Here is a 14,548-nt window from a genome sequence, read left to right as displayed (position 1 = left end):
GGGGCCATGCTCCCTGTTCTTGCAGGATAGTGGATTGCTGCATCCATGCCCTACCCATGATGGATAGCTCAAGTCAGTGGTCACTAATTCCACATTCAGGAGTTTAATCTCTTCTGGGGCCCAGTAGATAGCCAGAAACTATTCTGGATTAGTTTTTTGCAGAAGGAGAGAGTACATTTTCTATTAAAGATGGCCTGGCTTTTTTTTTTTTTTTTTTTTTTTTTTTTTTTAAGAGAGAGAGAGAATTTTTTTTAATATTTATTTTTTGGTTTTCGGCGGACACAACATCTTTGTATGTGGTGCTGAGGATCGAACCCGGGCCGCACGCATGCCAGCGAACGCGCTACCACTTGAGCCACATCCCCAGCCCGAGATGGCCTGGCTTTGATCCAGAATCCTAAAACGTTTGTGTCGTACTTCTCCAAAAGGGGCTATCCCCCATAGGGTCCATAGAATGTCTTTATTGGTACAGAAAGTGAGGTTTCTAAGCTTATCCTTCTAATTAATAATGCCATCTTAGGTAAGACCACTTTTTGGTTTTCTGTAAATAAAGAAAGTAAGGTTATTTTTAAGATCTTTTGGGGAGAATTTGTAATCAGTTGAAAAGATCAAAAAGATAAATGAATAAAAATAAAATCATAAACTGAAATTCATTTGTGTCTTGTTAAACCACAAATCCTTCCAGGACAGTGGGAATGTCTCAGCCATCTTAGTGTTCTCAAGACCTTACATGATGTTACCACTTAATAAATGTTTGTTTATGCAGTTAAAAGCTGCAGTGCTGCCTAGCATAGTCTTGCTGCACGCAGGGATCTAATTTTGAATGGTAGGAATCTAGAACACTCTTCATACAGCACACAGGTAGGGAGAGAAAACTCTTGGGATTTAGATAGCCTTGTGTGTTTTTTGTAGTAAGGGAAGTCACTGAAACAGAAGAGAGGTATAAGGGAGGAAGAATGGGACAGGTTATCTGGGGTGTTTGAAATTTCGATGATAAGCAAATATGCATTTGATGAATTTCTTCTACATTTAGAATGACTCATCTGTGTAGTTCAATGTCAGACATTATATTTACATCTTGTCATTCCAGCTGAATGGATTCATATCTTAACAAAAATTTTAAGTAGCCACTAGGTAAATTATTTTAATATATATTTTTGTACCTTTTAATGTTTACCTTTCCAGATATCAGTTTTAATCCTTTACTACACACTTGTTATTTTGTTTATCCTTTTAAAAGTGGGGCTTTTAAAGTCAAAATTCATCTTTGAAAGATTACAAAGTCATTAAGTCTGGTTGATGCATGCTTTGAATATGTAAGTATAAATACATGCTCAGTAAATTTTCCAAATGGGGAAAAAATAGCCTTTTTTGCTTTCCATTCGTCTAGGAAAAATTCCTTCGGCTATCGGAAGAAAAGAGAGGAGAAGTTTACAGTGAGTACATCAAGCATATGTCATTTTCACACGACATTAATACTAAATAAACATGACAGGTAATCAAATGAGTTAAGGCTTCAACATGAGAAGGAACCTTTCAGAAAAGTTTTTCTTTTAAAGTGATATCCACAAGGAATAACCAGTGTTTTTGGTGGCCTAAAAAATTGTGGATTTTTAAAAAATATAGATTGCTAACTGTTTTGTTATTCTGTAGTATATAGATACGCACACTGTGGAATAGCTGCAGCCAAAGACTGACTCTAAAACATTACTGTGGTCTACACATGTGTGTCAGGCATGTTCCCAGTGTGAATAAATTAATTGTAGAATTTAGAACAAAGTAGCCCCCTCCCTGATCCTTGGGGACACATCACAGGACTCCCAGTGGATGCCTGAACCTTTGGATAATAATGAAACCTATAATTTAGTGCCATTTCTATCTTAACTAAGCGCCTAACACACACTGTGGTTGCAGTTTTGGAATTTGTGGTGCAATAACAAAATTAGTGTGAATTTCTTTTTTCTTCTCAATTTCATGGATAGAAGATTCATTCTTACTGTTGATCTTAGCAACCACAGCATGCAATTTTATTTTTCAGTTGGAAGCTTTCACCATTTTACTTAAGAGAAGCACTTTGTGGCTTAGCCAAATTGGCATCATCACTGTCCAAAACTTTGGAGCCATTAAGTAAAATATAAGTAAATTAAGTAAAATATAAGCACCACAATACCACAGTCAATCTGGGATAATAAAGATGGCTGCTAAATGACTAAGGCGTGGGTTGCATATACAGTATGAATACACTTGGCAAAGTAATGGTTCACGTCCCAAGCAGGTCAGAGCAGGACAGTGTAAGATTTCATCATGCTACTCAATGTGACACGGTTTAAAACTTATGGATTGTTTTTTTCTGAAATTTTCTTTAATATTTTGGACCATGGGTAATGGAAACTGGAACATAAAATCATCAGTAAGGAGGTATTGCTGTAATTAGAGCCATTAGACAAGCAAAATAAGCTTCACTATAGAAATTTGTTCATCAGTTCTTTTCATTCAAAATATTTTGTCATCTACACAGTATATACAAAACATCATTGCCTTCTGCTATAATTGACAGGACAAATCCCAATTAAGTATAAGATCTTTTGTGTGGTAAGTATATGAGATGTGGTCATTTTGCTTGAATGGATTAGACAGAGTCTGTCCTGTGGAATATATTTGTTCTGGGATTTAAAGTGGAAGCTGGATCTTTTCAACCCCAATGATAGGAGAATATTGTATATACAACATTGTATATAAAGACATTTAAGGAAGATATCCAGTGGACTTGTAGATAACAGAATTCCATACTTTGAGAACTAGAAAAAACCTTGAGAAAATTCTTGGTTCAGCACCCTTAACCATTGCGTGTGTGCTTTATCATCACAAAAGATACATTCTCTCATAGAACTCAGAAATTCTCCCAGTAATAAGTTCAGTCTAGTTTTTGGTTAATCCTTTGGGAAGGCAATTCATGTTGTTTAGTTACATTTGTTATTAGTGAATCTCTATGGACAGATAGACTAACCAAGAGTGTTATCTGCCTGTCCATTATGAAATATTCTACACTCTTGTTCTGAAGCATTTTCATTCCATTTCTAGTTATTTTGTTTTCCTGATTGATGTGTTCATACTTGTTAACCAGTTAGAAGTTAAGGAATATAACTCATGTGTTACATTTATTGTAGAGAATACACCAATTGTAACTGCATACTTTAATTTACAGACAGGTACAAATATGTGAACATTTGAGCCCAATTAGGAGCAGCAGTTTTACCTCAGCTATAGGCATTCAAACCTAAACTCTGCCTTCAAAGTCAAGTCCTAATCACTTTGTAACTCCAACATACTGTCTTCTCTTGCCCTTAAGATTTAGAAACTTTTTTGTGAAGACTCAAAATGCTTATCCTTTGAAATGGCATTCATCTCAGAAACATGTAGGTGTTTTTAAACCTCTAAAACTGTTTGAATGCCAGGCACGGTGGCACATAACCCGCGATCCTAGCAGCTTGGGAGGTGAGGCAAGAGAATCAGAAGTTCAAGGCCAGCCTCAGCACCTTAGCAAGGCCCTAAGCAATTTAGTGAGACTCTCTCAAAATAAAAACAAAAAGGGCTAGAGATGTGGTAAAGTACTCCTGGGTTTAATCCCTGGTTAAAAAAAAACAACAAAAAAACAAAAAAACTTGCTTTGAGGTCTCTGTGTCTGTGTGTGTAATTTAGAACTTTGCTGGATTATTTTGAGCACTGTGTTCATTTTACTGGATCGTAGGGAGCATGCAAGTGGTTAATAAGTAGAAGTCTAAGGGGCTGGGGTTGTGGCTCAGTTGTAGAGTGCTCGCCTAATGCAAATGAAAAATAAATAAATAGCGGTATTGTGTTAATCTACAACTAAAGTGTTATTTTTAAAAAATTAAAATAAGTACAGGTCTGGTTCTGAGAGAACATAACCAAGTAAAGCTAAACTAAAAGTGGGCACTTCTACCACTTAAGGACATGGTGGGGATGCCCAAAATAGTTGTATTCTTTTAGCTTAGATCCATGTTCATCCTTTAATGTGCTTTGACTTGAGTTCTGACATATTTCTTCTGGATTCTGCTCTCATAGGGAATAATCCTGTTGATATAAATTTCTGGGAAATGTTGGCCCATTGTTCATTGTTTGCAGACTTTTTTCAGACAGATGTGATAATCCAAATATTCTTTGCCTTACTCTTGTGTGTTCTTTCTTCACACTCTTGTGACTTTGTGGGGTGTTGTTCTGTTTCAGAGCAGCCAGACTCAGTCTCCAACACCACCAAAGCCTCCATCACCAAGCTTTGAACTGGGACTGTCCAACTTTCCTCCATTACCTGGAGCTGCTGGCAATTTGAAGACAGAGGACTTGTTTGAAAACAGGCTATCTAGCTTGATCATAGGACCATCAAAAGAAAGAGTAAGACGTTACAAGTCAAACAGTTACTGACATACACTGAGCACTGATTGGTGACTGGAACTTTGCCAAGCTCTTTACACTATTATTTATTTGTTTGTTTGTTTATTTATTTATTTATAAATCCTCGTGAGAGGTTTGGAGAGGTTGAGTGATTTGCAAAGTACACACGGTGTTGTCAGTGTTGGACCCAGGGCCAGGGTGTGTGTGACTCTGCCATCTGCTGATGTCAGAGGTAGAACCTGCATACGGTGTGCTATGTAGACTGTCATTGGAAACCTAGGTTGCATTTTCCTTATTGTCATTTTGATCCCCTTTATTTCACAGGACAACAGAATAAAATAGAAAAATCTGAATTATACTAGAAGTAACAGTTTCTAATAATCTCCATAGGGCAAGTAGCAAGAAACTTGGAGTAACTTTGCTATAATGTAGTAGATTTGGGTGATACTGTAGGCCACCATACAGAGTGTCAGGAATTAGCACCCCAAGGATCAGCCTCAGCTACCTGGGTCAAAGGCGCTTCCTTTCTGGCGCTCTTGCTACATTCTAATGTAGGGATTTGTCCTGCTGCAGAATCAGTGTTTTAAGGCTGTGAAAGTTACAAAGAAACAGCTTTCTCCCCATCTGTAAACTGTGTGTGTGCCCCCCAAGGAGCTGAAGCTGTCCTTGGTATAGGCACTCCCTAGGCCACCGTTCTCAAGTCAGAATCGCCTGTGTGTATCTTTGTCCAGTGTAATCCACCACCACCACCTTTTCTGCTGTCACCTGACAGCAGAATTTCCATGGCCTCTGGATTTGGGGGCAGGAACCATTCCACATCCCACATTAAGAACCACTGTATTGGACGTGAGCATTCCTCATTTACTAGGGCAGAGTATAAGATGGATTTTGCTGCAGTATCTTGAGACTAAGATCAGGTGAAATGCTTAGTTCTTTGCATATTGGTAAGTGATAATTTCTCCTGTTTTTAACCTCGGAGATTATGTGTATTGCAGGGTTCTAGATCTTATAGTAAACAATGGTGTTAGAGAATTGGTGCAAATTAATAGCCCTAACCACTAGTTTTCAAACGTGGCCTGCTCCCCCAGAGGATGGGTAAGAGAGAACAGGCAGGCTCCACCCTGGTTCAGAAACAGTAGCTACTGCTTTGTGAGTTTTGAGTTTCTCTGTAACATTTCTCTTGAGGAAAAAAAAAATCATTACTTGAGGAAAATACGAGCCTGATTGCATGGCCAGGGGATATGGTCTGCATTATTGCTGCTTAGGGGTACATCTCTAACAGCTTCTTGCATTTACTGAACACTCAGATTTTAGAGCTGCAGGGAAGGACTTCAGAGGTTAGACGTTCGACCCCTCCTTTATTGATGTGGGGCTTGTGAGCGTCACTTTGGCTCTTTCCAAGCTTCAGTAATATGTCTTTGTTGAGTGACATCAAGGCTGAACATATCTTGAATTTAAGTACCCTTTACAAAAAGGAAGCTTTAGCATTCCTCAGTTCTGCCAGTTGTTTATTTGTCCTGTTGCCTTTCTTAAATTACCTAACAGGTATGTCATTATGTACAACATGAATAAGATTGAATTTGTATGAAATAGTTGCTGCATAGGAGTTGCTAACTGAAGTAAGAAGATCTGGATTCATTTATTCTTTGCTTTGTAGCCTTAGACAAATTAATTTGAATGTTCTAGGCCTCAGTTTCCTCACCTGTTAAACTGGGAACATTAATACATCTGCTTCCCCAGGTTGTTCGTGAACTCAAGTGAAGACTCCTATGAGTACCTACACTTACCACAGTACTCAAATGCATTTTAATAAGTTACAAGAATGAGTCATATTCATCTGTGTTAGGAGCTCTACACTTAGCAGACTTTGAGAGCTTGTTAGTTGCCAGGCTGAGGTGAGTCTTCAAGTATCAAATGAATAAGAGGTGTTAAATAGCTATTCAGTTGAGAAAATAAGCTTGCAGATAATTATCATGGGAATGCAGAAGAGATCGCCCAGGACACTAGACCAGTTTCTGCATTTGCAGAGAAGAGGGATGAGTGCACAATAGGCAGAGGAAAAACTTGGACCTTTTTTTGACAGTTTTGCTGGAAAGAACCATCTTCTCTGTCCTTACGCTGTGACTTGACTGTTTTTCAGGGGGGTTGGGGCGTTATTCTCATTCTGTTCCTGGGATAGGATGAATATATAACTGTATTCGGCATTCAGCCCTGCTTGTACCCCTCACAGGAACACAGGAACCAGGCTCTACAGATGCATTTGGGGTTTCTGTTCTTGTATTAATTGGTAGATCCTTACCTCCTTTTACCAAAGATCTGATGAATGCTGCTTTAGCCTGTCTTAAATTGTTACTCTGGTGATTTTCAGAGCCTCAATGCAGATGCAAGTACAAACACTATACCTGCAGTGGTCCCTAGAGAGCCCTCAGTGCCGGCTTCCTGTGCTGTATCAGCAACATATGAACGAACCCCTTCCCCAGCCCATTTACCCGAGTGAGTATTAATGTTCAACTGACAGTGTGTAGTTTACTAATTTGAGTGACCTGTAATGTCACATCAAATTCACATACTGGCTGATATTTTTTACAGGGATCCCAAGGTGGTAGAAAAGCAGAGAGAAACCCACAGCGTGGACAGACTCTCTTCTACCCTTACTACAACCGCATGTAAATCAGTGCAAGTGAACGGAGCTGCCACTGTAAGTATTTGTTCTTGTCTTCGTCCCCCAACAGTCACAGAGACTTTAGTGTGACAAAAAGACACAGCACTGCCCTCTTTCTCTCTTTTTTTTTGTTGTTGTTGTTTATTGTTTAATTTTAAATTTTCCTTTGTAATGTAGGCACTTTTTTTTTTTTTAATGTACAGCCTGCCTTTATTTCATTTGTTTATTTTTCTATGTGGTGCTAAGGATTCAACCCAGTGCTAGGCAAGTGCTCTGCCACTGAGCCACAGCCACAGCCGTCAGCTCACTTTAATCCAATCTAATGTGATGTGTTTTTTATGTGTATCTGTGTGTATTATTTTCTGTACAAAATACCCTGAATATTGACTAACAGTTTTCCACTTACTACCCTGGTCACTTCTCTTCATGACACCTTAGAGTTCTTCCATTTCAGTGTGGATTGATAGAGGTTTCTTGAGTAGTAACAATACTGTTCTTCCATAGAAATTTTGATCAGTTTAGCATTTACTCTGTGATAAAAAACTGAGAAGAATATTCCAGGTTTAGCTGCATACATCTGTAATTCCAGCTACTTGTGTACCTGAAGCAGAAGAATTGCAAGTTCAAGGCCAAGCCAAGCAATTTGGTGCCCTAAAAATTAAAAGGACTGTGGATATAGCTCAGTGGTAAAGCTCCCCTGGGTTCTAGTACCAAAAAAGGAGGGTGGCAGAGTAACTAGAAAGAAAAAAATGGATGAGCTGTTACCCTGTGTGTCTAGCAGATCTTCATTCTGGATTCCAGTTGCTCATCCTTCCTGTCTGGTAGATTTATTTTTTGTGAGAATAGCCTCTCTTACCCTGACTTTAGTCATTCTCAGTTTGGGCTTGGGTGAGCTGTTTAGATTTGGAGGTTAGGAGTTAAGCCCTATAGCCCACTAGGTTGAATGTTTTTAATAGGGTAAAATAATTAGCACAGTTTTTTATGTAGGTAGCATATATTAATTATCTTTTTTGCTCAGCCATCATGATTCCGCATGCCTTAAAACCCTATTACAGGGCTGGGGTTGTGGCTCAGTGGTAGAGTGCTTTCCTAGCACACGTGAGGTCCTGGGTTCGATCCTCAGCACCACATAAAAATGAAGTAAAGATATTGTGTTCACCTACAATTAAAAATAAATAAATAAAATAAATATTTTTTTAAAAACCCTATTACACTTTTCAAAGTTTTCTCTTTTATCTTCATTGTTCTTAAGCTTATATTTCCTGCCCTCTAATTTGAAATGTGTTTAAAATTTTTAAAAAAGTTGCGAGCGCTGCTGTATGACAGCTGGGCTCCCCCTTGTGAGCACCTTGGAAAGCCTGCCTCTATGTGCTGAAGGAAGTATTGTTGGTGTCTTTTTCTTAAAGCATCATTTTTTCCCCCTTAGGCCTCTTAGGCTTCCACATTGCCCAGGAACACTTAAAGGCTGCACAGTGGACAGACTTTGGGCACATGGGGTTCACACATCATTGCTATACCTTTTCTAATTTTACCCATTTTATAAAAGTAAAAGTACCTGTAAAGATGAAAAGTTACTTACAATTGAAACTTTCTTTTTACTTTAACTTGATTTCCCATGTCATCCTTGGAAATGTCATTTTGTACATGTAATTTCACACTTATCTGTTTCCAGGAATTGCGAAAACCCAGTTATGCAGAGATTTGTCAGAGAACGAGTAAAGAGCCTCCTTCCTCCCCGTTGCAACCCCCAAAAGAACAAAAGCCAAACACTGTTGGTTGTGGGAAGGAGGAAAAGAAGCTCACTGAGCCCATGGAGAGATACAGGGAGCCTTCTGCCCCCAAGTCCACTCCTGGAGCCCCCAAAGACCAGAGGAGGCAGCCGGGGCGCCGACCCTCACCCCCAGCTGTCGGGAAGCGTCTCAACAGAGAACAGAACACTCCCCCAAAGTCTCCTCAATGAAAACTGTATGCCTGGGAGGGGTCGCAAAGAGCTGTATTAACCACAAACAAAACTCTTCCCACTCAGTTCAAGAATGAGTCGCTGGTTAGGAGCTTGCAGTGTCTGTGAGGCCCATGGGATGCCTGCAAGTTATTTTTCTTCTGTGAGTCGGATTCTCCCACTCTTGAAAAAAATCTATTTTTCAGGATTTAATTAATATAAACCTTATTTTAGGTTGGTGCTTAACTGGAGGTGATGCATAAGTCTGATTTTTTTCAGGATAGAAAAATGCATTTATCCTAACAAATTGATATTTTTTATTATGCCTCCACGTGGCTCTGAACGCAAGCTATATATAGTGAGTTTTTCTAAATTAAGGGAACTATGCTACTTTGTGTTTTGTTTTTGTTTTTTTTTTTTTGTTTTGTTTTTTAAATAACTGGTCTGCAAGTGCATATCTTTAGTGTCCCAGCAGATGGATGAGGGCTGGTAGCGCTGACAGAGGCAGCCCCAGCCTCACAGAGGAAGGGGCTGTCAGTGTCAGGGCGCCAACGTACTGGCATGGAGCTGTGTTTTCATCTAGACCATTAACAGGTGATTCTAGCTTTTTGATTTAAAAAAAAAAAAAAAAAGTCCTTTTTTTGATCTAGTGGGCAGAATGAACCTGCAGAGAGCACCCTAGAAAGATTTGACACCTTAGAATTTTGAAGTACTGCAAGCAAGTAACCAGCTTCTCACTCCAGTTTCAAGTGGCTATTATGTAAAATAAATTCAAAGCACATTGTGAATAGAACCTAAATGAAAATATAAACTTTGTTGCCCACTGACACATTACCACAAGTTGTACCATGATGTTGTTTTGATCCCTGTGAGCTGGCTGCCTGGCTCCTGGCCTTGTGCCTGCTCTGTGCACATTTCTGTCCATGTCCCCCTAAGCACTCTCATTGAAGAGTCCACATCTTTAGTCAGCTCCATGTGGATGTCTTCCTGTACCTCTGCATCGGCACATGGATTTAAAAGTATGTAACCGTGAAAGAATGGTGTTTGTGGTTTTTCCCCCTCTTTGGCTGGTGGAGGACAGAAATTCCTGCTCTTTTTACCTCCAAGATGAGGGTCTCATTGATTCACTTCTAGAAGTGTTGCACTTCTGATGAACAAGGATGCACTAAAGTTAGCAAGTTTATAATAAAGTTAAATATAAATTATTTTGTTTTAAAATGCCTAAAATTTTTCTTTAAGTATTCTAAGCAGCAGACATTAAAATATTTCCTGCTAAATGTAACCATACAGTTTATTCCACAAAATGTTATTTAACAAGACTGAGGGTTTTTTTTAAAAAAAAAAAAATTATTTCCATCCAATATTTAAAGACTTGAATTTTATTTAAACTTGAAAATGACTTTGCCTTAACTTTTGTATAAGACAGCTTAGAGCTCATGGAGACCGGCCCCTGGGTTGGCAGGAGTGGATCAGAGTACTCAGTTACCGGTGTGGATCTCTTGTCGTTAGCTTTGCTGAGTAAGCATACTGTAGTACAAGAACTAGCGGTAGTTTTTGTAATATACCTTAAAGATCTTCAACAGTTGATCTTTTTTCAGATTGTTGAAAAATCCTGTAAATGCAAATAGTCGATACTGTATTAAATATGTGCACTTGGGAGTGTGCTTTGCTTGTACAGTTGTAAATAATCAGAACATATTAAAAAGGTACCCTACAGAGAAAAATCTGATAAAAATTATTGATATATTATAAATGTTGCTGTTGAGCTGGATGTAGATAAACTAAATGTTGTGGTTTGAACATTATTTTAATTTGTTGAGGTTTCCCCCCTCCCTCTTATACTGGTGTGTTGAACTGATTCTGCCTCTTTGCTGCAAAAGGGAAGTGGAAAGTCTTATTAAAAGCCTTCAGATGTTTTCATATTCTAAAAAAGTATGTAAGTACATGCTAATCATATCTAATGTGAAAGGGTTTTGAAGATTAATATAGAAAGCAGAAACTAGCAGGATATTCAAGTGAAAGTTAAAAAAAAAAAAAAATCTAATTAAAAAATACATTGCTAAGTGTTACTCCTGCCAGAAAAAAAAAACATGCCTGATGTATTTGACCATTTCTTTCAGAGCAGTTGTCATTATTCAAATATATAGAAATGAACACAATGCTAATAGGCTTCAAATGCCCATTAAAGGAACATGGGAATTAATTTCTTTATAGTTGTCACATCACTGACCAAGAAGGAAAAAGTCAGAAGTGATTGATTTCTTAAACCCAAGCTAACAGATACTATAAAAGCTGGAAAGGCAAGCTCTGAGACCTAGGGTCCTTCATGTCACATATTTGCTGGAGGAGGGCCAGGGAATTGATAGCCACCTCATCCCCGAGTCACAACGCCCACAAGGTGAATCCTGGTTTTTAATAATGGGCATTCCTTTCCCCGAGGCGCAAGCATTGCAGCGCCATGTGTGTAGGTAGCCAACTATATAGTTTCTCCGTTTATGAGCTGAAAGTATAAAGGTCAGCAGCTGCACACAGGAGAGCACGTGTTGGCGTAGGTAGTCATGACAGTGAGGGTGCTGTTCTGGTGGGTTCTGCCATTTAGAGGAGGTCAGTGCACTGTTGATTTCTGCTTAGCCAGTGACCGTCTGGCATCAAGAGCTGAAATAATGCTCAGATGTCACTTTTATAGCACTCTATTTAATTAAGCAAAGGTGATATGCCAAATAGCTACATGTCAAAACAAAACAAGACAAAAAACAAAATGACCTTTCTGATAGTACCTTAAGATTTTCCATTCAGATAGAAAATGGGAGTTATCACTATAGGAAGCTGTGAGGGCGCATGCAGACTGTTGCTATGTCACATACAGCTAATGATATGTGGTTTTCATACTTTTTATTTACTCCTTCCTTTCTCGGCAGTATCTTGAGTTATAGAATCAAATACTGCAGTCACAAATGACATTTTAACTTGTAAAATTGTGTGATACTTATCATTTGGAAATATAGGAGTAAGAATCTGGCCCGTGTCACCAGACATGAATTTTGAGTGGTCGCTCTCTAAGAATTGGTGTCATGATGTCTCTGATCAGTCCCTCCTGTCATTGCATCACTGGTTGCCACTAGTGGGTGGCAAAAAATGTCTTATGTTGCTGTATTAGGGTTTTTGCAGTTTACATTTAAAAACTGGTTCGATGTATCACAACAGGTGACTGATGGTGCATACCTGTCTTTGTGTCCCCTTCAGTGAGCTATACTCGTGGGTTTTGTGTGCTTTGTAGCCTGTTAACATGGAAAGCAGCAGACAATCGAAGATTCAAGGAGTACTAACAGCTGCCAAGTCACAGAAGTGTAATGTGGAAGCTTTCTTGAGGGTTTTCTTTTTGTTCTACTTCTTTTCATTAAGACTGGAATCAAGCTTACATGTAAACTATTGGTAATTTAAGTTTCCTTTTGTGTCATTCAGTGTAAAACTGTCTAATTTGGAAAAAAATGTAGGTTATGAAAAATAAAGATTTAGGCACTGTTCAGTTTTTCTTTTGATTTTTTTAATTAAAACTTTCTTCAAGAATGCTTCTTTTTTTTTTTTTTTTTTTAGTGATTTTTTTGTTTTGGTTTGGTTTTGGTTTTTTTGGTCAGTGTGCATGAGAAATACACAGGTGCCCAAACTTAGTTTGAGTTGTAAAGGCTGCCCAACGTGTGAGTTGATCCACAGCGTTCAGGTTTCCCTCTCATGTATTAAAAGTGTGCAGAGTGAGCATTAAAATCAAGTATTCTTGAAGAGGCTATTATTAAGCCCAAGGTTTACCACAAAAAGTAAATATTCCTGGGTAAGGATTTCCTATTTCTTTTTTGTTAAAATGACGATGCCTCTCCTAACAAGTCCCCAGAGTTATTTGGAATTGCTTTTGAGTCGGTGTGGTCTCCAGATTACAAGTGAGTGGTCTCAGAAAACAAACTTATGGAGTCCTGCCACAAATACTGGTGGTGCCAACATGCATCTGAGGCTGAGGTGGGTGAAACAAACCTACTAGACCTTGGTCTGATTAAGTTGTTAACTGACTGGTTTTTCTCTGCTGCAAGTTGCCTTTTCATATCTTTTCCCCATTTTTCTACCAGGTTATCTTTTTTATTGAAATAATGATTATCTGTTTTGGCTATGAATCCATTGTTTTATCTGTACATATATATAAAAAATATTTTGTCAGTGTACCAGTTGTCTTAACTTTATTTAGAGTAGTAGTATTTTTATAGTTTTTAATTATTATGTAGTAAAACTTATCAATCTCCTTTGTGGTTTGAGAGTCTTGGTCTCATTTAAGGAGTCACAAAGGTAATATTTTTCATACTTTTGTTTTTAATCCAGCTGGAATTTTGATTTCCTGTGTGTCTTTGTAGTCTGAGGTAGGAATCCAGTTTTAGTTTTTGCTAATTGGAAAGTTTCTTTTTCCAGTATCATTCATTAATTAGTTCATTATTTCTCCACAGATTTGTAATGTCACTTTTGTTACTTCAGAGTAACCACCCACATATGCCTGGATCTTTATCTGGGCTTTCTGATCTTTTCTCTCTCTTTGGACTGACACCATAGTGTTTAATTCACCCATCATTCTGTGTTACTAAGAGGTTTTTTTTTACAGAATTCATCACAGTTGAAACAAAATGTGCTCCATGAAGACAAGAATTGTTTCCATCTGAATCACCGTCACATCTCCTGTTTTTAGGGCAGTCTGTAGTACAGTATATGCTCAATAACTATTTGTTAACTGCAGTGTCTATTAATTATATGTTCTTGTTGCACAGCGCTGGCCTTGGAAATTTAGGAACAAATAGGCTGAGGTTGTGATTTGCTATTGCCATGTAACAAACTACCCCAAAACTCAGTGGCTTAAAATGATAATCATACCTCTGTAGGTTGACTACTACACTTGGTCTGGTGGCTCGGCAGGGGCTTGGCTTTGGTCTGGGCAAGCAGGAGAACTCAAGAGTGTTCTTTTCATGGTTGTGGAAGTTGTGCAACAACTAAACCTTAAATGTTAGCATCCTTTTTTCCTCAAAAAAGAACTGTGAACTTGAATGCAGCCATTCCTTGGTATATATTCTCATCTTAATGTTGAAATTCTGTATTTCTCCAAATTGTTGGATAAAACTGATAATTGAAGGAGTACCACTAGCACATTACCATGTATTTCTTGATTGGGTACAAGCCATTTCTGATCCAAGTAAACTGTTGGTCTGCTTAGAGTCAAATGTATGTGTGTTTTTTCCTGAATGCACTGTATTCCTGGTTTACCTTAGAGCCATGGCAAGAGGAAAGGGCACAGCAGGAGTGTCCAGATGATATAACAGAGACCACTCCATTCAGTTCCCAGTGGTTAAAGAGCTTGTGCTCTCAGAAGCTGGTGGGAGGCACACCAGAGCCCATGCTCAAAAGTAGCACTCAGCTGGATAGGCGGAGCCCCATTCTTGCACAGCCGGTGGTCAGGTTCAGATCATTTGAGTACTTCTGCTGTTTGAGCAAAGGAATGATGAATAAGTCAC

The 14,548-nt window shown here is 38.5% G+C and overlaps 1 protein-coding gene across 3 annotated transcripts in view; it reads left to right on the top strand.

The window, feature by feature from the left end:
- Positions 1 to 14,251, top strand: part of Larp4b (La ribonucleoprotein 4B) — a 93,542-nt gene extending 79,291 nt beyond the window's left edge. For all 3 annotated transcript variants that reach the window (XM_076832127.1, XM_076832126.1, XM_076832122.1), the window contains 5 exons: positions 1,391 to 1,436; positions 4,246 to 4,410; positions 6,779 to 6,903; positions 7,000 to 7,108; positions 8,745 to 14,251. In XM_076832127.1, the coding sequence (XP_076688242.1) occupies positions 1,391 to 1,436; positions 4,246 to 4,410; positions 6,779 to 6,903; positions 7,000 to 7,108; positions 8,745 to 9,032 (733 nt within the window). In that variant the 3' untranslated portion in view covers positions 9,033 to 14,251. The remainder of the gene's footprint in view (positions 1 to 1,390; positions 1,437 to 4,245; positions 4,411 to 6,778; positions 6,904 to 6,999; positions 7,109 to 8,744) is intronic.
- Positions 14,252 to 14,548: the final 297 nt, after the last annotated feature.

Source organism: Callospermophilus lateralis, chromosome 13, assembly GCF_048772815.1.
Source record: "Callospermophilus lateralis isolate mCalLat2 chromosome 13, mCalLat2.hap1, whole genome shotgun sequence".
Lineage (NCBI taxonomy): Eukaryota > Metazoa > Chordata > Mammalia > Rodentia > Sciuridae > Callospermophilus > Callospermophilus lateralis.
Note: the sequence above shows the minus strand (reverse complement) of the source record. Positions and strands in the feature narration are given on the sequence as shown.